Below are 27055 nucleotides of genomic sequence, written 5' to 3' on the forward strand. Positions count from 1 at the left end.
ACTCCAAATCCCACTCAGTGCCACATAATTACACGCCACATAAGTACACACACTGCAATCAATGCAACATACATTCCAAATCCCACTCAGTGCCACATAATTACACGCTACATAATTACACTGCACTCAATGCAACATACATTCCAAATACCACTCCGTGCCACATAATTACACTCCACATAATTACACACACTGCAATCAATGCAACATACATTCCAAATACCACTCCGTGCCACATAATTACACGCCACATAATTACAATACACTCAATGCAACATACACTCCAAATATCACTCAGTGCCACATAATTACACTCCACATAATTACACTGTACTCAGTGCAACATACACTCCAAATCCCACTTAGTTCCACATAATTGCACGCCACATATTTACACAGCACTGAATGCAACATACATTCCAAATATCACTCAGTGCCACATAGTTATATACAACATAATTACACTGCACTCAATGCAACATACACTCCAAATACCACTCAGTGCCACATAATTAAACACCACATAATTACACTCTACTGAATACAACACACACTCCACACAATAACACTCAGTGCCACATAATTATATGCTACATAATTTCACAGCACTCAATGCAACATACACTCCATATACCACTCAGTGCCACATAATTACACACCACATAATTACACTGCACTCAATGCCACATACACTCCAAATACCACTCCATGCCACATAATTACACACCACATCACTGCACTCAATGCAACAATCACTCCAAATACCACTCAGTGCCACATAATTACTCGCCACATAATTACACTGCACTCAATGCAACATACACTCCAAATACCACTCAGTGCCACATAATTACACACCACATAATTACACTGCACTCAATGCAACATACACTCCAAATACCACTCAGTGCCACATAGTTACACGCCACATAATTACACTGCACTCAATGCAACATACACTCCAAATATCACTCAGTGCCACATAGTTATATACAACATAATTACACTGCACTCAATGCAACATACACTCCAAATACCACTCAGTGCCACATAATTAAACACCACATAATTACACTCTACTGAATGCAACACACACTCCACACAATAACACTCAGTGCCACATAATTATATGCTACATAATTTCACTGCACTGAATGCAACATACACTCCAAACAATACCACTCAGTGCCACATAATTACATGCCATACAATAACACTCTACTGAATACAACATAACCTCCCCATAATGCCACTCAGTGCCACATAATTATATGCAACATAATTACACTGCACTCAACAGACACTCCAAATACTACTCAGTGCAAGATAATTACACACCACATAATTACACTCTGCTGAATGCAACACACACTCTACACAATACCACTCAGTGCCACATAATTATATGCTACATAATTACACTGCACTCAATGCAACATACACTCCAAACAATACCACTCAGTGCCACATAATTATATGCTACATAATTACACTGCACTCAATGCAACATACACTCCAAATACCACTCAGTGCCACATAATTACACGCCACAAAATTACACTCTACTGAATACAACATACACTTTCCATATTACCACTCAGTGCCACATAATTACAAGCCTCATAATTGCACTCTTCTCAATGCAACATAAATACACTCCACATAATACCACTCAGTGCCATATAATTATACACCTCATATTTACTCTACTCAATGCAACATAAATACACTTTATCTATCTGTCTATCTATCACCCTCAATCTATCGATCGCCCTCACTCTATCTATCACACTCACTCTATCTTTCGCACCACCACAGCATCACTGAGCACCACTACAGCATCACTCAGGGGCACCACAACATCACTATGCAATACCACAGCATCACTGAACTCCACAGCATCACTCATCGCCACCATAACATCACTCAGAGCCACCACAGCATCAATCTGTGCAACCATTCAACAACAACTAGTTCAAATATGTTCTCTCAATGTTTCAAGCTTTATTACAAATGTCACAAAAATATGTTAATAGTTCACTTCTGTTCTTGGGTTTTCGTCACAAAATACAATGAACATAATCTTCACAAAAGTTATTTACAAAAGCTATTGCCATTATAAATTACAATAACTTTTATTTAAGTATTAAAAAAAAAACATTTGTATTTGTAATATCAATACATCTAAGTCATGTAAATACAACACATATTGCATTACAAATGCTATGGGTGTCACATTTGCGAAAGTTAAAACTATTGCCATTGTAAATGACAAAGCTATTAATTTCACTATTTTCCAAACCAACACATAAATAAAAAATGTGTCATTTACACTACCAATAGCTCAAACTTTCCTAATGCGAGACCTTTTGCATTGCAAATGCTTGTTCAGGGATGTGATCAGTACAGATTGTACTGATGTCAGGGGGATGCGGGGGTGCAGTGGCAGTATCAAACAAATTTAACCATGGAAAGTTCCCTAACAGACTTTACCAAGCACACACAATCTTCCCAGGCCCAATACAAAAACACTTGCAGCTTTCTTCACAGCTAATAACCAAGCACCACAAAGGTGACAGATATTGAAAATTAAACACTACAATCCGCCTGCAGATACTTCACCAGCACATCTCACTGGACTAATTATGCCCATCAGCATGGTTTAATCCCAACAGCTAGCACATCACCCCCCAAAAATCATTCTTGCCCTCCTTTCACGCTTCATTTAATGAAAAAACTGCTAACCCTTCAAACACCTACCACCCTTTCCATACCTCTTGAAATTGCTGTATCCAAAACAGTCCTAAACCTCTTCGCATTCATACATGAAAACTATTTTGAGAAGAAAGAAAACAATTCAGCAAATTGTTGGCCAATCCCTGATGTGTTTTCAGTAAGACTCCTAGATCCCTTGAAGAACAGTTTCTCATTAACATGAAAAACTAGCTAGGCCGATCACAGGTAGGTTTAAGGCAATCTAATAGTGTGGAATCTACACTCATTTCTTTCTTTGATTTCCTCAAACAAGAGATAGACAACTGTGTTCTCCAAACCAAGAGTTAACCCCTCTTTCCATCCTTTCAAGTATTTGTGTTGCTCAGCCTCCATAAGCCAGACCTCTACCACTTTCCCTATACAAGCATCATATCAGATAGTAATATTGCCCACAGAACCACTGCAGCCAAGAGACTGGAAGCTTCTACGTTTAAAAGGATCCCCAAGCTATACACGACTGAGCCAAAAACACCAATAATTGTTCTATCCACATGACCAAACCCGTCCACTAGGTCATCAGCAAAATATCCTCTTCAAACACCTAAGTCACAAAACAGAACATCATTACCAACGTTCCGTTAAGGCAGCCAAGAAAACATGCAAATGTTGTGATTTATTGATGCCGACAGTGCAATATAACTTAATACAAATTCATTAATGTATGTCTTCTCACATATGTTTGGGGTCCTTCTTTATTGGCCCATGCATTGCACTAAAACTTGGAGGTTCCTGTTCTGCTGTCTTGATTGGGTTTTCAGTCTTTTGATAACTTTATGTGGTCTGGATTGTTTAGATAAGAAGTTTTACAAGCATTCAGTCGCAAACGTCAAAGTGCATTAATTTAAGTGCATAGCGGTTTTGTTGATTTCTGAAAATGATTCTTTCTATTTGGCTTTATTTCTGTAATTTCATCGAGGTTGTAGATACTATATGCAACCTCGTTCACCTTGGGCAGCTTGTTTCCCCTTGCGTAGAGACTTTATTTTGCAGTTATACACTTTTTCTTCACTATCCAGTTTATCCTCTTGATTGTTTTGTGGATGCTCTATAGTCATTCTTGTGTAAGCTAGTCAATAATATGATCCATGACTGGACTGAATCAAAACAGGGCTTACTTCACTATTTTCTTTTATTGGCTGTTTATGGGTGTCACTCACGCAATTCGAGTATCACCATGTTCCACATCTTCCCGGTATGCACAATTTGAAACGGACCACTTACTACTTAGGACCCCTTGGACAAGGTGATCGACACATAGTAGGATGCATTACGGTTCATACCGAACAATAACATGCCCACTTGCATCTACATATATCGAAAAACAACTGACTCATGTGTTTGCGACCTGTCTCTTACATCTTGAGCTTCCGCATCTGCTCTTACATGTGTCCATTTGACTGTTTTATGATGCCTTCAGATCATCTGCATATATGGCATGCCATCATGTTCAAATGAAGCCTCACTTCAGCAAGCAGTTGTATAGTTGAAATAAATGTGTGCAGGAATTGAACAAATGATAAGTGCATTCTGCATATGCAAGTGTTCCAACAATGCTATGCTATTCAAAACTATCACACTGCGCCCCCCCCCCCCCGAGGTGTTTCTCATCAAAGCTATTTTATTCTTTTGTGCAAGCTCATTTGGGAGCTTATTGTTTGCGTTTTTCTGGGTCATCATATTCCACTCAGTAGTGTCGAATAAGAAACGGTGTTAGTGGTGTTTTAGCCTTTTGTCCTGCCTTCTTGCCTTTCATCCTGCAGGGCGTTAGTCTTTGGTTTCACAGATCAACCCTTAAACAAATGCCCCTTATTCCAACTATTGTGGTGCAGGGAATTAATTTTCTCAATTGTTGTAATCCGAATGTTGAATGTTTGAAGTTACTGCACTCCGACTGGTTGGTCCTACAAAGTGTCTGTTGGTGAGATAGGGTAAGGCAAGCGCACTGGTATATTAGCTATTATTGCTGGCACTAATATGCACCAGTGATTTGCTCAGCCCCTGCACTCATTTGCAATTATATAACTCGCTGAAGTGATAACTTCTTTGCAACAAATGGTTGTGTTGTACTGTGGTATAAGTAAACCATCAAATAAACACCTGTTTGGGAGGAGTTACAATTGGGGATTAAAACATTGGCCCTGAGATCCTGCCGGTATTTTTCCTTTCAAAATTTAACTCCTCCTGAACCACTACTTATGTAAGTCAGATGAACCAATAAACTGCAAACCCAGATGTGTGGACTCTGTCTTAGGCCATTTAGTCAAGTGATACCTATTTTTTTTTTCTGTTACCTTCCTACCTTAGGGTCCCCCTCCGAACTCCATCCATATTCTTTGTTCAGTGAAGTGATGACCCTGGGAATGAAATTACTTTTGCCTTGGGAATTTGTTGACATTGAACATCTGAAGTTGGCAATCATAGTTTCCTTATCTTCTGTCCCCTCCCTTTGCCTAGTGGGTAGTGCCTATGTGTTCCTATTTAACTTATTTTACATTAACTCTTAAGGAATTATGAATGGGTAAACTTTAGAAGATAACAGGTTTATGAAATCGTATACATGCTCACAATACCTCTTCTCGCACTGCTCATCATCACTCTGGTGCGCGTTAGGATGTGACCTCTCCCTAATATTAATCAGGGTTCTAATTCAAGGTTAGGTTGCAGATAATTCCACATCACTTTTAAACCTATGCTGTCCAACCTTAATAACAAAAGAAAAGATAACCACGCTGATTGTAATTTAAAAGGGTCCTATGGTATTCTTCTTTTGAAAACTGCATTCCTTTGGTCATTTGATTGTGAAGGGAACAAACTGAGAAGCTTATCTTTACTTGTATCCAAATGCGTGCGTTGCCCAAAAATGTTTTTAACAGGACCTCAGAGGCCCAAAGTTTGGGAAAGGTCAGTGTATCCATTGTTTCTACGTAAGATGAATAACAGATCAAATGTGTCATGTCACTAAATATTTCGACGTACGGTGGCTGCATGCATCTGAGCCAAGAGACAAATCGGAGGAAACGAAGTGTGGCAGTTGAAAATTCAGTTGCTCCATTGGTAAAAATATTCCAGATTAGGCACTTTAACAACTTTTTCAGAAATTACTTAACAGATTTTGTAGTGAGTTAATTTTTATATCCCAAAGAAAGCAACAAATGGATGATAAAAGTTTGTTGGAAAACTTCTAAATCAAACTTAAGAAGAACCTCCACAGAATGTAATTTTTCACCATTTAGGGAATGAAGCAAAGAAGCTAGATGTGTTTTTGTGGGTGGCACACAAGCATGTACACTAAATAGAAAAGTGTTGAGGATTGAACACCAGATTCTCTGCAAATGCCACTGATCTCATTCGGGTTATTCAGAACATGTCAGCTTGGATGATTCTGTGCTTCAAATGAAAGGACCACATTTTGGGCACATTGTCAATCTTTAGTATTTGCTCAGGCACAAAAGCATAGTCTTTAAATGCCTAGGCACATCAACTTGTTTTTTTTTTTTTTTTTTGTATCATGGCTTTGCATGGCATCTATCTACCATGCAAGACCTTCATTCCATTCTTCCCTGATTGTCCATTCCTTCCTTTACAGTATATGAATGAGTTGTAGATCTTTGCACTAAGAAACCTGGAAACACCTACCCCTGTATGTCACGGCTAATTTCCCGTCTGTCTTATGCTGCCTCTGTCAAACTATTACTTGTACTTTAGACTGTTATCCTGCACTAGTGCACTTTTACTACCTTGGATGTTATCTTTGTCTGTGTTCGCTTACAGTATCTTAAACTATCTCTCTATAATCACACTCATTCCTTGGGTGTCCGTCAACTTCAAAAACGTATGACTGACAATTGCAATAAGGCCCTGAAATACCCAGCCGCATGGCAGGCCCAGCAGCCCACCTGTCTTATGCTGCTCTGACTAACTATTACTTATGCCTCAGACTGGTATCCTGCACTACCACACTTTCACTACCATGCCTTGGGGTTTACCGTTGTCTCTTTTAGCTTTCTGAATTTTAAATGTTTTTCCTATATTCAATTTCATCTTTGGGTGACTTGTATGCACTTTCAGTTTTTTTGAATATTTTACTGATATTGAGAAATGCATTCTTTTGGAAAGTTGGACTTCGATGGCAGCTGTACCCAGAAGGATATACCTAAAAACATTTTGTTATGGTTTTTATTAACTAAACCATAACATTGAGTTCCAGATCATTTGCATTTCTCAATTCCTAATTTTAGATTCGTGGAATGCACTACAGTGCCTACTGCACCCCCCATTACAGCCAATTACCTTGGCGGTTTACTGCTGAATCCAAGTATGCTTTTTTTTCTCTATGCTTGTTTGTTATGTTTGTTATTACTTTCCATCCTATGCACTGGGAGACTTTTTTTTTAATTCCTGCACTGTGGTATACGTTTTCTATTCATTCATAAGTTAACTTATTTAGAGACCTGACCCTTTTGATCCTCTTGATCCAGGCAACCCTAACCCTTCACCCCACAATGTGCTTTACATACTTTTACACATATTCTAGAGTAAACCCTCATTTAGGCATGACTTGAGAAAATATTCTTTTATTCTTTCTGCCATTTTTAAAGCTTCCCAGATTCTTTAACAGAGACCTACTTTAGGATTCTCTTTAATTACTTCAACAGTTGTGAATTTCCTGAGACATATAGATGAAGGTGCTCATTTTGTACACTCCCTTTGTGTGTATTTTCAGAAAAAACTTCTCTTAGCATTTTCACACCACAAACAGAATGGTGAGCCTATAATGCGAGCAAGGAGCCTCCTAAAATAGGTTGAAAACACAGTGATGGAGGCAAAGGGACCAGAAGCTGGTACTTTTGGGAAGCCAGAAAGGGAAATGCAGAAACAGGGTAGAAGGGCATCCACACAGTTGGGCAGTATAAGGTCCAGCAAGACCCCAAGTGACTTTGACTTCTCCAGAGAGTCACTTTAACTTGGACACATGCTGTCTCACCCATCACCATCTCACTACATCTGCGCCTCAATACACTTTCTCTCCATACCTGACCACTGACATTGACCACAATAACTGAAAAAGCCTGACTGCTTCTTCATTTGTACAGTTTTCTTGGTGACCTACCTTTTGGTACAGTACTTTAGAGTTTAAGGTGCAATTTTGAGCACTCAATTGCTTTTACAGACTGGAGCATAATATGAGATGAATGATTACGGGGCAGTTGTAAATACAGTTATCTAACTTAAAAGTTATTCTGTTTTTTAGGTCCTGTTGACGAAAGTCTTGTGACTGAACCATCAGCTGTTCAGGGTGTGGTAAAGGATGATTCTGAAGAGAAGAACACGCTTGTTGCTGAAAAAGGAAGGTTTGTTAATGTCTCTTTGACCAGCGGGAAGAACTTTTCTGGCACCTCAATAAAAGATTCTAGGACACAGTATGAAGAAGACACTGCAGCACCCAACCAACCAGATGCGGAATTGAAGGTGCCTCTGAGTACAGTGGAGAAGGAGAAAGCCCTAAAAGAGAACAGAAAGTATTTAATAACACAGAATGGAGAAAAGGTTGAGGAGAACCAACTACCACTGACCAAAGTTGAAACAGTGAAACCTATGACTTATGAAAGTAAGAATGAGGTAAGCTCTTCAAGCCAAGATGAGGAGGTGGAACTGCCAAATCAAGTAAATGAAGAGAAAACCAGAGTGAAATTCCTAACCAAAGAGGCGTGGGTTATAGATCCATCAATTCAGAATTGGGAGGAGGTTGAACAGCCAACATTGGATGAGGAGAAAGTGAGTAAGTCAGACAATGAGTCGTCTCTCAGCGAGGATTCAGAGGAGGTGCCATTGGATGAGGAGGAATCTCTGATGAAAGATGGGGAGGGTGTGAATTACCCCTGGTCTCAGGATGATGAAGCGGCAAAGGCCCTGTTCGAAGCATTGTGGGAAGATGTCAATGTGGAAGCCAATGCCTCAAACTTTGCAGTGGAACCAGAGGTTGATCAACAAAATGTGACTAATGGTCCAATGAACGAGGATGACATGGAGATAGCTTCAGTCCCACACATGGGAGACAATGAAAAATTACAGGATGACAGCTATGCAATGTTTGTCTTTGAAGAGGATGATGATGAAGATGCAAAGTCCCAATCCCAGGAGGAATATGACAATGCTAACACCTGGCTGATCTTCGAGGAGGATGAGGATGCAGAAGATGCAACTTCTGAATCCTGGGTAGAACATGGCGAAATGACTTGGTTAGCCATTGATGATGAGGGTGACTCCAATGAAAGCATTATGGGGAACAGCACTGTTTTAATTTCACAAAGGCAAGATGACGCTGACATAGATGGCGTTCTAGTCAACCTGGAAGAAGATGACAATGATGATGCAGCGCCAAAGTCATCGGTGGGTTTTGATGAAATTTTGTATCCGGACAACAACAATGGTATCAAGACTGGATATGATTTTTCAGACCAGAAGAATCGGAACAGCCCAAAAGAGTTTTTAAGCAGGCATTTCTTTGCCTACCTGGTGGCCACTGCGATACTCATAATTCTTTTTTATGCCGTTTACCACTATAATGGAAAGGTATGGTTTATCTGTACACATTTGTGCTTTCATTCTTCTCCTGTCATGTTAAATCTGTTGTTTTTCTTATGTTTGTGCTCGTCATTATGTCCATAATGAGCCGAGGAACACTAAAGCTTCTTATGCACAGGTGATGACACAAGATGCCAATTTACTATCCTAATGCCTTTAATCTAGCAAGGTGAGGCCACTTCCATTTTGCTGGGTTTTGAAGGAAAGGGCCCAGCCTGGGTCCCATACAGCTAGTGTGTGAGGCTATGGTTCTTTGAAACACTGTAATTTGGCCTCAATTTAATTCATAGCTGTGGCTTTTTCCTCCTTTTGAGAGTTGAATGAAGCCACACCTCTTTAGGCGTGGTAGTTGTAGAGGGGTGGGAGAGGGCAAGAGTTGTCTGGATTCCATAATACATACACCTCATGGTTTCCTTCATCACCTCGTTACAATGTACAACAGCCTGTTTCTCTAGAGGTCTACTCTCCTTGTACAACTCAATTGAAATCCAAAGGAGGTAGATATGGTATGGAACCTTTTGATAGATTGTTCTCTGTGGCCACCATTCTACACTTAAATGGAATGTCTCATTTACATGCTTAACAGCTGCTGGTTATGTTGCTTAACAGTTGTGATGCCTGTGATGGCCATAGTGGAGCCTAGTCTAGGAAAAGCACTAAGTGATACAGAGATTGACAGACGGATTTGCAGGTTTTAGTACCTCTGCCTTAGTTGGAAAATCGCAGGGTCCTTCATTGTACTACAACCGCTTGTGTTGCATGAAGTTTTCTTACCTTGCCTTCTAAAAGAGAGCAGGGTCGTATATGCGTGGATAGGAGGGATGTTGGTTGTGGGGAATTATATCAACAGTTTGGTGATGAGGACCTGAGAAGGGCTCCATTCTTTTCCCAGTGTCCTTGTCTCTACATAACACACAAAGAATTTTGAGAAGTATTGTGAAGAGCACTTGAGCCAGACGTTTAGGACAAAGGCTGCTAGATAGAGCACGGGCATTCTTGTGAGAAGATGTAAGCATGCAAGGATCAAGTATATGTGCTGAAGTGCCAGAGATGGCCTCCATTCATGGTACTACAAGCAAGATGCATAGCTTAGATGTACGTTCTAACACACTTGCACCATAATACCGTTCAGAAATAAGGATGGTTGGCTATTTCATGGTGAAAGTTGACTTGGAGACAATGACAGCTCAGAAGCAGAGCAATGCTGAAGTCGGGTAGCATCCAAACACAAGTAACGTTATATAACCCTTGTATGCGAAGTAAGAATACAAATAGGAATTTGTACATGTACCATCTAGATTCAGTTAACACTAAATAAGACGGTCTACATGTAATACCTAGATGAAAGTGACCATATATGAAGATAGCAAAGTGAGAATGTATAGATATATCACCTATATGAATGTGACTTTGTAATGTCATTAGCTATATTGCAAAGTAAGGTTGTCTGTAGGTAGCACCCTGACGTAAGTGACAACTCAGAATTTACTACTCGGATCTAAAGTATACAGGTGGCCAGTTAAACAAGATTTAATTTATTAACCCAATATTTAATTAAAAAAATTAACCCTATGATCATTATGCAACAGAAGCTTATCAAAGAAGTCAATATAACTCTGTTATTTAAATATACAATCCTGCTACAATTTCTGCATTTTTAATTTAAAAACGTCTGCCAGTGGGAGTACATCTTCCAGAATACTGAACAATATTGTGCTTTAATAGGCATGGGCATCTGCAGATTTGCTTTTGTGTTGATAAGGACATTTTAAGAATGATTTCTGCAGGCCAAAATTAAGCATAAGCATCTGCCATCTCGTAGGTTGATTGACGTTCTGGCAATATGTCCTAAATACAAGTAGCCCTGTTAAATGTATACCAGATAACAAATCAATCTAACAAAATGGCTCCATCAGGATAATATAGTTGCGGTTTGGGGGAGGGTATGTCGCCCTTGAAATAGTGTTGCATTCCCTGCTGAAATTCAGTCACAGTTTACCCCTATCCCCTGCCCTTTATACTTCAAAAGAAAATTCTTGGCACGAAAATACGTTTCTTTTCATAACATAAAGAGCCTTAACAAATTTGAAGAATATTGACATGATTTGTTATTGTAACAGACTTCAAAGAGAGGAGCACTAATATTGCAAAATCTATTTTATGGCTGCATGTCTGTATATCTTTTTGTGATAGTACGCCACAGTTCAAGTGGTCTAGCTATCATCTAAGCAGAAGTTTATATGCAATGCATGGCATAGTCCAAATTCAGTTTAGCCATGGAACGTAAACAAATATGCAGTGTTCAATGTTCTAGTACAGGGTTCTGAGGCTATTCCGCAACATAAATAAGGCTTTTACAGTTTACATTTCCATCTACACTCTTCATACCTTTAGGGAAAAAAAAGATATCCGCGCTGCAAATGTTTCTCCAGGCTGGTTTTGTGACCAAGCACCCTCTTTAATGTAAATGCAATCCTTAAGTGTGACACTTGTAGGCGCAGACAACACAGTCCTCAAAAGCCCTTAAGATCTCTTGAAAATGTCCATTAGTGTCTCTAGAGGACCCTGTAATAAGCATAGTCCAAACTACTAGTGGGAGGAAAGCTAAAACCTTAGAACAACATGCAGTCCTCCTTGCACCCTCATGGTGCCAAACCCAGAGACCAGCTCATTGATGCCTCTACAGCAAATTACAGTTCTCAGACGACTGTCCCTTGCAGATCCAAGAGAACATATTAGTTGGAACTCCCCACACCACATGCGCCGCACGCATATAACTTGATCAGTATTGCTGGCCAGCAGCACACCACTATTCACACAACCATACCTCACAGAGCCAACACTTGCATTCAGCCAAAAATGCATCAAAGCTATGTAATAGGCAAATAATTAAATCCGCAGACTCTTCAGGCTGTCAGAGGACAAATGTTCATCCATGTGGAGCAAAATAAATGAGGGTACTTTTTCACACACACTGTACACAAAGTACAGTATATAGGTTCCCAGCAGACCTGTCCTATTTCTCCCACTCATAAATGCGAACCAACACTAGTTAATACTATCAACAGACCCAGCACAAAAGTACTAGACCACAATGACTCCAGTCCATTAAAAAAATCCTGACCCTCTAAGATCTACGAGACAACAGAGTTTGCATACAAACAGCACCATACAAACGGTGTTAACATAACATCTTGAATATTAAAGCTTAATCATTCTCTGATCTGTTAGACCTTTCCTGAGTGACACAAGATGATGTTTTGCAGAAGTTGCACAACTGAAACGGTCGCATTCCAAACATTTAATTATCGTTTGGAAGCAGATGACATTTCAAGCTGCGCCTTCGCTATCCACTCACAGTGGCCTGGCCTAGAGCCTGCTGTTAGCACATTCTGTGCTCTAGGCGCTAGGTTAACAATTACCTGATCTTCTTCTTCTGTCCACTTACCCATGCTCCCTCCTCTCTTCCGTGTTGCTTGTGATTTCATTACTTTATGTGCAATAACTAATCTAAAAATAATACCTTTCCCTGTTGGATTACTCATCCATACCTTTCTCATCATAAATGCTGACCGGCTATAGTGGACACCGTAGGCTGTCGCAAAGATATTGTGTGTTCCAGTTATCCCGTCTTGAAAGCACTCATCTGATTGACTCTAATTGACAAAAGTCTGAGACTTCCCTGTCTTCTTTCGTACTTGTAGTTTGTAGGTTATGCACTTGTCTCTGCAAAGTTTTGGTCTGCCTAATGAGCTGTCCTACCGACAGCAACCACTCGCATTTCACATTTTGAAAACTGCCCCAGAAGCCTGGTTATTCGGCCCAGACTTTGTGGTCTGTATCAAAGGTTGTGGCTAATGGTGCATTGACCCTACAGTAGAGTGAACAACTGAATAGTATTCGTATAGCTTGCTCTGCAAACTAAAGGCCTGATTTAGAGTTTTGCTGAAGTTTCAAAATTTCTGTGTGGCAGATTGAGGACCTCTAAGGCACCGGTGGTCGAAAATATGCTGCATTTTTAGTAGGCTCCTATAGCAACAGTGGTTTCTCAAAGTGCCTTTCTTTTGTGGCCTCTTGTGGGAACGGTAGTGGGCAGTAGAGCGGTAATAGTTGGATTCTGACATGATTAGTGTTGGATAATAGAATTTCTACCTCCTTAGTGGAATGTATCACAAGATTCACTGTCATTTCCCACCTATCTTCTCGCCCTAGTTAAAACCAACCTTTGCAAATTTCCCAGAGCCAAGGGTATTCAGGTGGTATGTGCAACAAGGGAACTGAAATGATTGTGACCAAAATCAGAAAAGGAAGTTTTCTGATCTACTTTTAAACTGAGGCCGAGAGACGGATCCTTCCCATCCTTATTTCTTGCTACTTGCGCTAGTCTGTTCCACAGGAGCCCACATTTCATCTTGGGTGCTTCCAACCTCCCTTCTTGAGCTGTTCGGTTTCTATAGAGAAGCCTTCTTCTCTAGTGGACTGACCTAACGCCTACGTGGACTTGTAAATTAGAGGCAACACTCAAAATTGGTTCCTTTTTAGCTACAGGGAGCCAATGAAGTACCCCGAGAGTAGGAGTAACTTGCTCAAAACGGGCTAAGCACTACTACCAGACTTTTATGTGGGATGGTTACAAAGAAGGCAGGACTGTAGTTCTGTCCAGAACCTGGAATTGCCTGGGTAAGAGAATCTCCACTCCATTCCGGTAGCCATGACTGGAGACGTGAAGCAGGTCGCTATAGGGACAGCTCCATTTATTAAACCGGTTGGGCCTGTCCCTATATCCTCATAGTGTCATCAAATACCACACAGAGGGTTTTAACCTTAGGAGAAAGTTTAATAGTGGACCCACCTAGGTTCCTTTAATTGATTGTGAAAAACATGACGTTAGGCAACCAAAGCAAGGAAACCCAGCTAATGTTAGTTCGATCTACTCTTCATGAAAGATGATCCAACTAGCCCGGTTGCAGATCTGGATCTCCTCCACCAGTTGTTAGAGCTAAGGAATTGTCGGGGAAATCCCCACTGAATGGAAATGCATTCTGTTATGTGCATAGATGTGAAATACTACCCTGATCCTCAAGTTATTAACATTTTTTACATTCAGGTTGATAAGCAGGGACGATTTAGGGAGACATGGAATGGCTCCCATCTGTCAAAATGAGCTAGTACATCGTTATTGGAAACCAGACTGTGCCAGACAGAAATTATCTTAACCTCTGCTCAGAAGGGGTACACCAGCACCTACTGGATGTGGCTGAGCAGGAGGTTGTGGCCCCAGATAGTAAAGCTTGCCAATAAGACCTTTTGTTTCTGGAAGGATAAAATGCACAAGAGATAAGGACATGAGTTCTAATGTATTGTGCAACTAGATTTTAAGGGATCAAAACCCAGTCCAGGGTTAGTACCACTACCTTCCCAAAGCAAGACACTGCTGCCATGTTATGCTGATCAACCCAAATATCTCATGATCAAAATTAGATGATAATAGCCTATGACGGAGTTGATGAAATCACTAACGACATCCTTTAAGTTAGCAAAACCCCAGAGAGAACAATGCATGCAGGTGACAGTCCCAAGATTTATCCGGGGCAAGGACAAGCTTGCAGGCAGTTACCTCAAAAATGAAGTATTTTTTCAAAGAAATTTGGCGAGATTGCAGGTTGCCTTGCATTTTTTATGGCACACCACCACAAAAGTTCCCCTTTTGAGTTTCTAGTAGGACTGAACAATTATAGGTGCTGGTGACATGATGTCTATCAGAGACGTTTCTGATAGTCCTAATCGGGAGATCTGGCCCCTCTTCATGATGGGCCATTGCTGACCATTAATTTTGGTCGCCCTTTTCTGATAGACTGTCTCCGTTTACAGTGCAGAGGAACAATCAGGTTCTTAAACGCCCTTCAATTTAATTCTTTAACTTTATTTGGTTCCCCAACACTGCATGGCTTTGCTACTCAATCGTTATTCCACAGGGGGAAGGTAGGAGCCCTGAGCAACTGCGGTGGTCCTATTAAAGGGCAATATTGATGTCTGAAATGTTGAACAAGGAATCCTAGTACCTTTCGGTTCATGTAATAGAAGGCAGAGGGCAGTCCTGCCCCAAAACGATGTGCCTAGCAGTATTTAAACCAGCAATGGTATGCAGTTTATAAAGCTGTGGATCAGAAATTGTGGCTGATCTCAGGCTGTCGGGCCACACAGAGGAAGCAGAGTAGCCACCTCCTACGTTTGTTTGATACCTTAGATCAGACTGGATCAAAACCTTAACAGGGAATGCAGAAGTTATCACATAGTTAAAAATACCAACGTCTGTCAATGAGGAGCATAGGGTGATTTTGGGCCCACAAAGAATACGAACATGGTGAAACAAGAGTACATAGGACCTTCACACACACACTTCTGTAGAGTCTGAAAAGATGACAGTCAGCCATCAGCTATCCAGAGACTTAGTTTTCTCCCGCCACATTGAGATGAACATAAAATTCAGGAGCAGTGAAGTGTTCAGGAACTATCACTCTTGGCTCGCCTCCGACAAGGTCTCCCCTTTACTGTGCCAAAACTTCCTACACTTAAAAACTGGTCTGTTTGTGCACAATGAGCAAAGAGGTTATGGTGTTAGTGCTTTTTATTTGCCACAAAGCAAAGGCAAATTAAAATAACAAACATATACTTAAAAGCACAAATTGGCTCGGCAACAAAGTCCAGGGGGAAACATTTTGTCTCAAACGTTCTGGTGCATGTTAGAGGCAACTTACTCCTTTACCAAGGTATGCCTTGTTTTTTTATGATTTGTATGGTTTTGGCTCAGCAACTGGATGGCGTGGCTTACTGCCACCATATTCTAGCTGATTATATTCCATGGGCGTCATTTCTGATGGGCTGCACCCTTAAATTGCGTGGCACGGATTCATAATTTATCATCCTTTGGCAAAATTCTCTGTTCTTGTCCTCCTCTAAATGTTTGTTTAAGACAATTTGGTGTAATATGGTCTGAATTTGGTGCTGGCAAAAGCTGCTAAATTGAGAGCATTAGAGCCTGAGTTTTTCCACAGCAGCACAAGCTGCTCACACTGCCTGCCAGTGCCATTTTTTCACACTCCCCACTAGTGACAGTCTCGCACTGTTCCAGAAGCACATGCTTAGGAGTGCGTGTAGGTAGGAGATCTACTTTGGGCTAGCTAAACTCTTGTTGTGTGCAGATAATGATGAAGACATGTTGCCGTTGTACCATTTGTAATGCTGGTTGTGTGCGGTAAAGCATGGGAAAAGGTGTATGTTATATGAGAATAGCAGAAAACAGAGAAACTTCTCCAGGAGATTGAAGGCAGAAACTTCAAGTTGCAGCTTTAAAGGCAGACTTACCATGATTAGTGTCTACAGTAGGTGGGAAACAATAGGTCAGCCAAAGGTTGGTGGAGATGTACAAAGTGAGACTGAAGTATCAGTTTAAAATGCGACTCCTGTTGATTGGCTACAATATGGAAGACTCGTCACCTCTAGGAGTTCTTTGAGTGACTGTGTGTTCTTGATGATTTGCTGCTGATGGTACCCCAATAACCTAATACCATGTTGGTTTGTGCATCCCACTGCAGAGACCTAGCTATCCTACCTGTTAGTAGACTTGGATTAGAAGAATATTAGTAGTATTTGACAAAGACCCTTCAAGGCAGCAAAGCTTACATTTTTTTCTCTTTTTTTTTCTTTTCTCAAAGATCATTGCTTACGTCATGGAGAAAAGATCTAAAGGTGGTTGGCGTGCCAGCGATACAAATTACCAGTCCCTCGATAACAAGGTAAAATTCTACCCTTATTGGAGGCCTCTTCTCTGTAAGTATTCCATGGAAAGTGCTGCAGGATTCCTGAAAGGTTTGCATTCCTCAGATGTTACTTTTGATGTGGAAGCCCTAGTTTCTTCAAACGTCCAGGGAAAGATTTTCAGAACTCCAACCTTAGTGTCCAAGCTATTGAAACTTTTTTTCCAAACCTTCTGCTGCAAATCCAGTCCCAGTTCTATAAATTGGAGAAAAAGCTAAGACATTGAGGCAAAGTAAGGATAACCGATCTGTTATTTAAACAAGCATTTGCAATGCAATAGGTCTCGTATTACGAAAGTTTGAGCTATTGGTCTTGTAAATGACACTTTTTTTATTCATGTGTTGTTTTTGAAAGTAGCTAAATTAATAGCTTTGTCAATTACAATGCCAATAGTTATAATTTTCGCAAATGTGACACCTATAGCATTTGTAATGCAACATGTTTTGTATTTACGTGACTTAGATGTATTGATATTACAAATAACCATGGCTTTTCATTTTTTAAAATAATTAATACTTAAATAAAAGTGATTGTAATTTATAATGGCAATAGCTTAAACTTTTGTAAATAACTTTTGTGAAGATTATGTTCAGTGTATTTTATTGTGACGAAAATCCAAGAACAGAAGTGAAATATTAACATCTTTTTGTGACATTTGTAATAAAGCTTGAAACATTGAGAGAACATATTTGAACCAGTGATGCTGTGGTTACGCTGAGTGATGCTGTGGTTGCGCTGAGTGATGCTGTGGTTGCGCTGAGTGATGCTGTGGTTGCGCTGAGTGATGCTGTGGTTGCGCTGAGTGATGCTGTGTTTGCGCTGAGTGATGCTGTGGTTGCGCTGAGTGATGCTGTGGTTGCGCTGAGTGGTGCTGTGGTTGCGCTGAGTGGTGCTGTGGTTGCGCTGAGTGGTGCTGTGGTTGCGCTGAGTGGTGCTGTGGTTGCGCTGAGTGGTGCTGTGGTTGCGCTGAGTGGTGCTGTGGTTGCGCTGAGTGGTGCTGTGGTTGCGCTGAGTGGTGCTGTGGTTGCGCTGAGTGGTGCTGTGGTTGCGCTGAGTGGTGCTGTGGTTGCGCTGAGGTGGTGCTTTGGTTGCGCTGTGGTGGTGCTGTGGTGGTGTTGTGGTAGTGCCGCCTTTAATAGCAAGGCTATAAGACAGCATGTTGTTGCACGAAGATGACATGCTTTGCCCATGCAGCAATAATGAAAACCACATGCTGCTCAAAACCGTGATAAAAACATGATGGAAAACAGAGAAAACGACAGTGCTCATGTTAAATGACTGCAGTAGTGCCAAATCATGGGGACCATGCATCAGGGAACAGCAAATGCTCTACGTGAAGATAAGTGCCCAGGATAATACTCATGTGCAAAAAACAGTGTCTATATTAAAATTCGCTGAAATTAGCAAGTTCCTAACGCTTTTAGAGGCGTAACAAATTACGTGCACACTGCGACTAACAATCGTGACTTCAAAGGTGTAAAACATGCAACAGCCAGCGGTAAGGAGGCGAGGCTCGAACGCTTAAAACATTCATTAAAGCAGCAAAACAGTGCTGTGCTTACCAGGGTGAAGAAAGCCTGCTTGCATCGGCAGAAACGCTGATAGCTCGACCTGCGATTAGAGGTTAAAAAGTAAATAAAGGTGGTGCTTAGAGCGTCTTAAAAGGAAGGTGCTTTCACTGCAGTGAATGTAGAGTGTGAATAAACTTAGCGGAGACAAACGCATGCACTGTAACGATACATACAATCATAATACACTCTAAATTACATAATATCTATAGTTTTATTCATATTGTATGTAATAGCACACAAGGCAAGAGATAAATACGCAATTACCAAGCATACAAATAAACATTGAAGGAAATTAAAGAAAACAAGCTCTTGGCATTGCTGTGGGGAGGGAGGGAGGAGAAATGCGAGACGCGGCCGTGAAAAGTGTGAAGCAGGGGGCGGGGAGCGGATCTCTTTGAAGTGAAGCTAAGCTCCCGGAGGCAGGAGGCTCGGGCAAGCGCGTGCACGACCACATGCACTCGACTAAATCCGCGATGGTTTCAGAGCTTGGTTGAGCCTCTATACTCTCGTCCTATTATCGCTTGCGCGATTAATAGGACGAGACCTAAAAAGCGATAGCTATTGTTGGTTGTCCTCTGTCAAAGGTATAGACCAAAACGTGTTGACTGTTGATTGGTAGTCGATTTCACAGGTGCACTAGTTAAGTGTCAGGAGCATCAAATGGCACTGAATTAGTTAGTGCACCCTTTGCTTGTTCATCAGAATGCAGTATATTTTGTAGTGCATAAAGCTGCAATATTTGTACAATGCATTTGAATGATTCTATTATGTTGCATTTGAATGAGAATCGTCATTTCATCATCCCTGCACCCACTTAGGTGTGATGTAAATAAAATACAAATATTGTTTTGTGTTTTATTACCAAAACCACCCCAGCTTATCTCTGGCCAAGGAGCAACTTCTAACACTTGTCACAGAAACGTAGATCTGGCTACTCGACTTGGACTATATGGCACATTAGTTGCCCATTAATCTTCATTCTCTTAACATACATGTCCTGCCTGCTTTACACTTGTCCTGTCAGTAGTATTGTTCCCCTTACTCTGTCCCAGACTTTTATTAGTTTGTTTTTAGTTGTCCCCACCAGTTCTGGTGGATGAAGTTCTCTTTATTCACTACTCTATTATGACCAATATTTCCTGACAGAACTCCTAAGCATCTCTTTTTTTAAGTCATTCCGTCTGGTTTTAGTGGCTCCCTTTCACCATAAATGCTCCATCTTGTAATCTTGTACTCTTAATTACTTTCTCTATTGGTTTGACTTGCTGTTATGTTCCCAGCAAAAGCATGTTTACGGTATTGAGGGCTTCTTAATAGACCTGAGTTTTTAAACCATGCCCATCTGTGCCCTATCTCGAGTCCACTGTAAACCTCCTGAATATACAGTCTTTAAAAGTGATGAGAGCAGTAATTCAGATGATATGTCCAGCATCCCCTTGGTGAGGTAGTAGGTATGACATGTATTGTTGTGATACTAACTTCATTTATATATTGGCCATTAACCATACCTGCGTTGCACAGTTGTTGTTTTGTTTGCCAGATATTTTCGTTTGATTGTTTAGTACATTGGTAGCCAACGTTGATCCATGAGAGTTGGAGCCATGCCAGATCTAAAGAGTTTTCAGAATAGACACATGAGCTAAATGTATACACTTGTAAATTTGATAGAATGCTTTTGCATTGTCAGTAGTTACCATGAATATCTGTCGTGTCTGAGGCCCTCGTAGGCATGTTGGACAGTTAGTTCAGCAACTTTTGAGGTCAATCAGTATATCAGGCATATTTACCTACTTCGATTCAAACTGAGGCCACATTCCTGAATTTTGTTCTTCTTGTTAATTAATTTTTTTCAAATGATCTAAAAAAGTGTCTATACATCATTCGTCACGATAGTCACTTGTACTACTGAGACGATCCCCCAAGCTGCTGTGGGGCCTTTATCAGTGTACAGGGTATTGACATTATGCTATTCACTTATGACTATGTTCAGGAATACATCCTGTGTTTTCTAATTATTTTTTTCCTCTCAATATTAGGTCTAATGGATTCCTCTAACTGTGGTGGAAGATGAAGTATCGATAGTTGGTGGCAGGCTGAAGATCTAGATTTTGCAATGGTGGAACACTGAACAGATAAATAAATACATGTATCAGCAAATGAGGCTGAGGTTGATTGTTTCGATTTTGCACTAGGGGTTTCGTAGCACAAATATCTAAGAACATTTTTCAGATTTTTTTTTTTTTTTCGTTTTGTTTGCAAACTCTCTTACTTTTTTGGGCATTTTAGACACTGCATTTATTTTCTATAAAGATTATTGCGGGGTTGCTGTGGTGGCACTTGTACAGGGGCCGGACTTGTTTCTTGGTAACATAATGGGCTGTTTTTCCACTGGCTCTAAATTGTGTGTTTCTGATCAAAGCATATGCTTGTGTGATTTATTGGAACAGAATGTTGCCTGAAACCTACATTTATGGGAATTTTGTAGCTCATTTGTTAGAAACATGTTGTCAATATAGGTTTAATAAATGACCTTTCGCGGAGGAAATTTCCTTAGGTTGCGTTTCTGCCTGTCTAAAGAGCACTTAGTCTGTGACTTTACATGGGGCTTTGAGGAGGGTGGTGGCAGGTAGCGAAACCATTCTGCACTAAAATTCCAATTTCTATTGCGATTAAAAAAAAAAAAAATCCCAAAATCGCACTCACACCTAACATGTAAATTGATGTACATATTTATGTATGTATATTTAGGATGCTGCAGCAGGTCTTGTGCAATGTTGCTGTTTTTCTGGTTGCAGGCCTTTGTTCATGGTTTTATTTTTAGATGTTGTCCCCTTCGGCAGTGGCCTGGCCTCCCCCAGCATTTCCTGTGATAACCTCTGTACTCCCTTCGAAGTGCTGTTGTCAGGTGGGGAAGTAAACATCATGGAGTCTTAAAGTCAGTTGCAGTAGAGGTGTATCAGGGAACTATAAGGCGATATTTCCATTAATGGGGTACCACATATTCTAGCCACAAACTATTTTTTCGAAACTGTAATGTGTAGCTCTACGTTTACAAGCCGAAGGTTCCATTAGAGCTAATAATCACAGTTTACAATAAATGCATACAAGATTCAGCTACACACATCACCACCATCTGACCACATGCAAAGAAACATAAGTGGGAATGTTCCCAGAGCTGTCTTTCGAAGAAATGTGTATATATATATATATATATATATATATATATATATATATATATATATATATATATTCTTCAAAAACAGTGAGTTTTGTAATCTTTGCATATCTGTCCTTGAAAATTGAAAGATTCTTTGTGAAAGCATATGTTCCAATGTCTTAATTTGAAATGTAAACAAATGTTTAAAAACTCTGTAGTTTGGACGTTTTTGTTTTCAGATGCGCCATGCCTGCTGCTATGTATTTTTTTAGGTAGATTTAAAGAAATGGCTTTCGTCACAGGTCCCAGCAACCTCTAGCTCTTTGTGAAAAACAAAACTTATTGTACTGTGGTGGAGGACAATGCACATTGATAGATCAGATCTCCACTGAACGTCTTACAGTTTTCAAATAAACTACTATATCGTTATTGTGAGCCTTTGTAATGCCCCTTTTCTAGGTGCCAGGGCTGCTGTTTAATGCTGAAAGTTTATATTTTTGAATCTTTTATAGGATGGAGTTGAAAAAAAGAAATATATATTGCTTTTCCTGCATCTTTGTATGCTGAATGTAGAAAACCAAGTTAATCTGGGACAGCAACGCCCTTTTCAGGTATTGTTTACTGGCTGACTTCACAGTGCACCTTTAGAAATCTGTCAGATTTTTTTTTTTACAAGTCTCTTTATTGTGTACTCTTTGGAAGAAAGGAGTGCCCTGAAAATCAACGCCTTGAGCCTTTCAGCGGGTCTCAGTAGAAAAATAAAATGCTTCCGATGGGAAGGCCAGCCTAGAACTGTTAAAACCGGTTCAGAGTAGATGTAAGCCTTTCAAGCGTCTGTATGCTGAATAACCTGTTCTCCATGTCTCAACTGGTACTGCTTGACAATCGTTTTTGTTTTTCCCGAGGACGTGTCTCTTGTTTTTTTTTCCACTTCCATTGTGAGGGTCTTATACCCAAAAGATTTTTTTGCCGCAGATTTGTTTTGAGATTCTTCTTTAAGGGTATCTAATCTGCTCACAGATGAATGTCTGCCACACACCAAAATAAAAAAAGAATTAGCAACTCAACTGTGATGTTTGTGACAGATTACCACTAGAAATGTCATTTTCTACCTCTAGCAGAAAACAATGATTGCAGAATTAACCTGCCTTGAGAGTGCCGTTACGCTGATTCTCTCTTCCATTAACGCTACAGGTTAGCCTTATCATTGTACGCAAATTATATACTTTCTATTCTCAATACGTAGCCTTCACTAGGTGTTTGTGAACATTTAAAACTAGATTTGGGAAAGCTGGTTGGAGAAAAACTTGTCTAGCAGTGAGATGGCTGGTTTGTTACAAAATTTATCAACAAAATTATCTTAATCTCTTTTCCACCTTTCGTCTGATTTTTACCACTACCTAAAGTGAAAAACCTAGGATTTTGCTTTTGAGGTTAACTATTTGCTGGTTTCTGAAATGTGCTGTGCAGTGGTCAGTTGAACACCGCAATTCCACATATGCTTTTTAAATATTGCACTGTAGTTTAGAACAATTAAAATTGAGCCGTTGATCATTTGTGCCTTCAAGAAGGGGATATTCATAATTAATCATTCACGTATTGGCCATAGCTGGATCATGTGTATTCTTTAGAGTTGCGTTGAATTTTTCACTAATATTTCTGTCCTCATGCACTTGGATCCTTGACCCATCAAATCGAGCAAAATATTCTACGAAGTCTTCTTCATCATAAAATATTGGTCCTCTTCCAAAGGGATGCTTTTCGACAAGGTTATAGGTGCCTCACCTTCTTAAGTCTTTAGATAAGGAATTGTCTCCTGGCGCATATCCATCTTGCTGACGCCCATTCAGTCTTTTGCATGCTCCATTGCAAACTTTTGTTTCCCTTTCCTCCTTCTCAGATATGCCTTCCCCCAATACAGAAGTTCTATACGCAGTTCATGTAGACTATTGTGTACAGTTTTTCACTTGAATAATTGTGTCCATCATAAATTGTGCTGAAGCCTTTGAAACCTTAACGTCTATTAGATATCCTTCTGGCTATTTTATTAAATTGAATGACTCTGGGAATTCAACTTTGGGAACCGAACATAAAATGAACATACAAAAGCACATTTTAATCCTTATGTGCTTAGTATGCATGTATATAATCACTTCATTATATATATATATAAGATCACTATCTGCTTTTTACAACACTGCGCCAAATGTTTTTTGATTCTCTTTTTCTGTAAGAAATAGTATTCAAATTCCTTTTTATGGTCCCTTTTATTGGTGTTGCCTGTCTGTTAAATCGATTTTGAGTAATTGATAACAGCCTTCTCAATTGTTTTTCCTGGCAAGATGGTGTACAGCAATGTCTATGCTTACGGAACGGAAATATATGCAATATAAACAGTAACTGACACTGGAAGTCTGAGAGTTGTGTCTTTATTTTTAAAACACTCCTATCAGCTTTCCTTATGTGTTCATAGGTTCCATTAACTAATAAAGTTTCACCAAATTCCAACTCCAAAACATGGTGGGTCACAATATTTACTTCCTGTAGTAAGTTTGTTATCTCCGGCCATTAGATCCTGAGCTTTTCGTATGAATGCCATTTTTTTTAAAGAAGGGAAAATATTGGTCTGTTTTATTGATGTGCAAGTTTATTATCAGTTGAAGAACAAAAATCATACTGTGAAAAAGGCCTTATATCTCGACTTCCATGCTTAATATGCCGTTTCTAAGTCCTTGGTAGTTATTCACAAATGTGTGTGCATTTGTGTTGCACTTAATAATTTATCACCTGAAGCCGCACTGCGTGTCACTTCAGTATGCACTGTTTCTTCAATACACCCTTGCAAAAAAACTTCTTGCCACTGACCCTCAGGCGAGATCTCCCATCCCAGGCTGCATAGTGGTGCTCCTTTGACTTGTCTGCTGACCATTTCCCAACAGATTATGGACTTCGTATCAGGCAGTCTTTGTCCTATTATATTCCTCCTACTATAGAGCATCTATGACTTAGCATATCCTGTGGTGATTTCACTCGATAGAAGATAACGTTTCCTCTTTTATCCACGTTGAAAAGGTAATGGATACCAAGCACTGAGTAATATAAAATACTGTTGCACAATCCAATTGATTTTACTGAACTGTCTACTAGCTTGCTGAGGCATAAAGCATTTCATTGCAACCCTTGTCTTTAGTCTCTGGCATTTCACTGCCTTGAATGTCTATTGACTATCTACATGGCAGTGTCCAATTTTTAAAAGCTGCTGTTTTTTTGTTGTGATTCAAATTCCTGTATTGCCATTGACCTATTTAACAAGAACCAGTGGCAGACTATGCCACCTAAAGATGAAGGGGCCAACATGGATTTAGGTTGTTGCTATTTGGGAAACAATAACACTTCACCTCATTGAAGGAAGGTAAATGTTAGCTTTTCAAATTGTATAGGATACATTTTCATCTATGGCAAAGTCGCATTATGGCTAAACTTTTACGTAGGTGTACAGGGTATGGGCCTACTGCAGACCAGAGTGCTGCCCAGTTAGCTACTGGATGAATGTTTTCTGTATTCTAGATTTAGCTTAAAGTGGATTTCTTGGCCTACCGGTAAATACTTCTTTCATACTTTCCTCAAAACTAGTCCGTTAGTAACAGCTTCTTCGCAGTTTCTATGTGCTCACTTTTTACTTCTGTAGTTACTAAAAAAGCATCAACATTAGGTTTTTGGGTGATTGCAGATGAACAATGGGAGGATTTTTACGAATCAGTTAAGAGTTTGGATTAAGGTTTACCGTTCTTGGAGGTGTTATTTTTCTGTTATTGTTTTCTTTAACATTTGTATGTGCATTTCATAGTCCTGTGGCACATACACACAATTGTGGTGGTGTCTTTTGTAAAAGCACAGTCTCCAAAGCCGATTTCTGGATATGTCATTGCTTCTCTTTTATGGCCTATGTGTGTTTTATGTCAGATCCTCTGTTAATTGTATGTGCTGAGCTTTCTCGAACAAATTGTTTTTTCACATGTAATGTAATTTGTTTCCTTCACCTGGAATGTGGTTGGTGTCACTTAAATCCACATCACGCACTGTAATTTCTTTATGTACTCTACAAATTAAGTACTGTTTAATTTGAAGGACATTTTTGTGTCTATTGGTTGGTGATTTTGTTCCTTTTCCATGTAAACAAATAAAGAGAATGAATGCGTCTTGACTTGTCTTTTTTTTAATTACAGGTTTGTGTACTTTGCTCCCTAAATGTCCTTTATTTCACTGCTGTTGGACATCCTACCTCTAGAGGTTGACGCTCCTATCTTTGTGATTCTGTCATAATTATTTGTTGGAATGGGGTTCAAGCACCTGAAGTTCGTGGGCATCAAGCCTGCATTCCTGATACTTTCAGCTTTTCTGTACATGTTGGGAATAGAAACCATGTAGTGACAGGCCACTTGCCAGGATGACTTGGAATTGGCTGTGGCAAACCAGCTTTCGTGATGATGTCTGTTTGAATACTGCATTGGCCTTCTTCAGATGCTGCACCAATAGTCAATTAAGATCATGGGAAGGCATGGGTCTGATTTGACTCTCTGCCCATTTACGTCCCGCATAATGAAACTGCTAAAATCTGCCTAGGTGTCCTTAAGCATCTTTACAACCGACTTCTTGCTGAATCATTTGATTGAGAATTGGAGGACGCCAATAATCCCTCCTGTTTTGAGAATAGTGAAAGAGATTTTAAAAGTAAATGTATCCCTTATGTTTTAAAATGTATTTTTAAGCTTTTCCTTTTCTTTTGTGTTGGGAACATAGCGCATTTCACTTTTTTGTTCTTTGTTTAGGTGTTGCCAAAGACTGCGCATGCATTGTTTCTTATGAAACCTTATGTTACATTACAGTGGGCTTAGAGGCTGCCTTTCCTTACTGTTGATTTTCTTCATTGTCACTCCTATTTGCTGGCATTTGCTAACTTCTGTAAGCTTTGTTCCTCCCATGCAGCATGAACACATTACTGTGTCCTTTCTCTGCTTGCCTTTTTTAGGTGCTACTTTTTTCTTTCTGTATAAGCATTCTACAAGTGTGTTTTTCAGCTGTCTTCCTCTTCCCCTCTTGTGTTTCTCCACCAATCCACTGCTGCCCACCGACCATTATCTGGATGCTA

At 39.9% G+C, this 27055-nt stretch overlaps 1 protein-coding gene across 1 annotated transcript in view; it reads left to right on the forward strand.

The window, feature by feature from the left end:
• The window catches only part of LOC147679890 (uncharacterized), a 36827-nt gene extending 15665 nt beyond the window's left edge, over positions 1–21162 (forward strand). Inside the window, exons 2-4 of the mRNA XM_086943453.1 lie at positions 8027–9348; positions 17076–17156; positions 20786–21162. Of these exons, the coding sequence (XP_086799579.1) occupies positions 8027–9348; positions 17076–17156; positions 20786–20791 (1409 nt within the window). The 3' untranslated portion in view covers positions 20792–21162. The remainder of the gene's footprint in view (positions 1–8026; positions 9349–17075; positions 17157–20785) is intronic.
• The last annotated feature ends 5893 nt before the right edge of the window (positions 21163–27055 follow it).

Source organism: Lissotriton vulgaris, chromosome 11 (genome assembly GCF_964263255.1).
Source record: "Lissotriton vulgaris chromosome 11, aLisVul1.2, whole genome shotgun sequence".
NCBI classification, from domain to species: Eukaryota; Metazoa; Chordata; class Amphibia; order Caudata; family Salamandridae; genus Lissotriton; species Lissotriton vulgaris.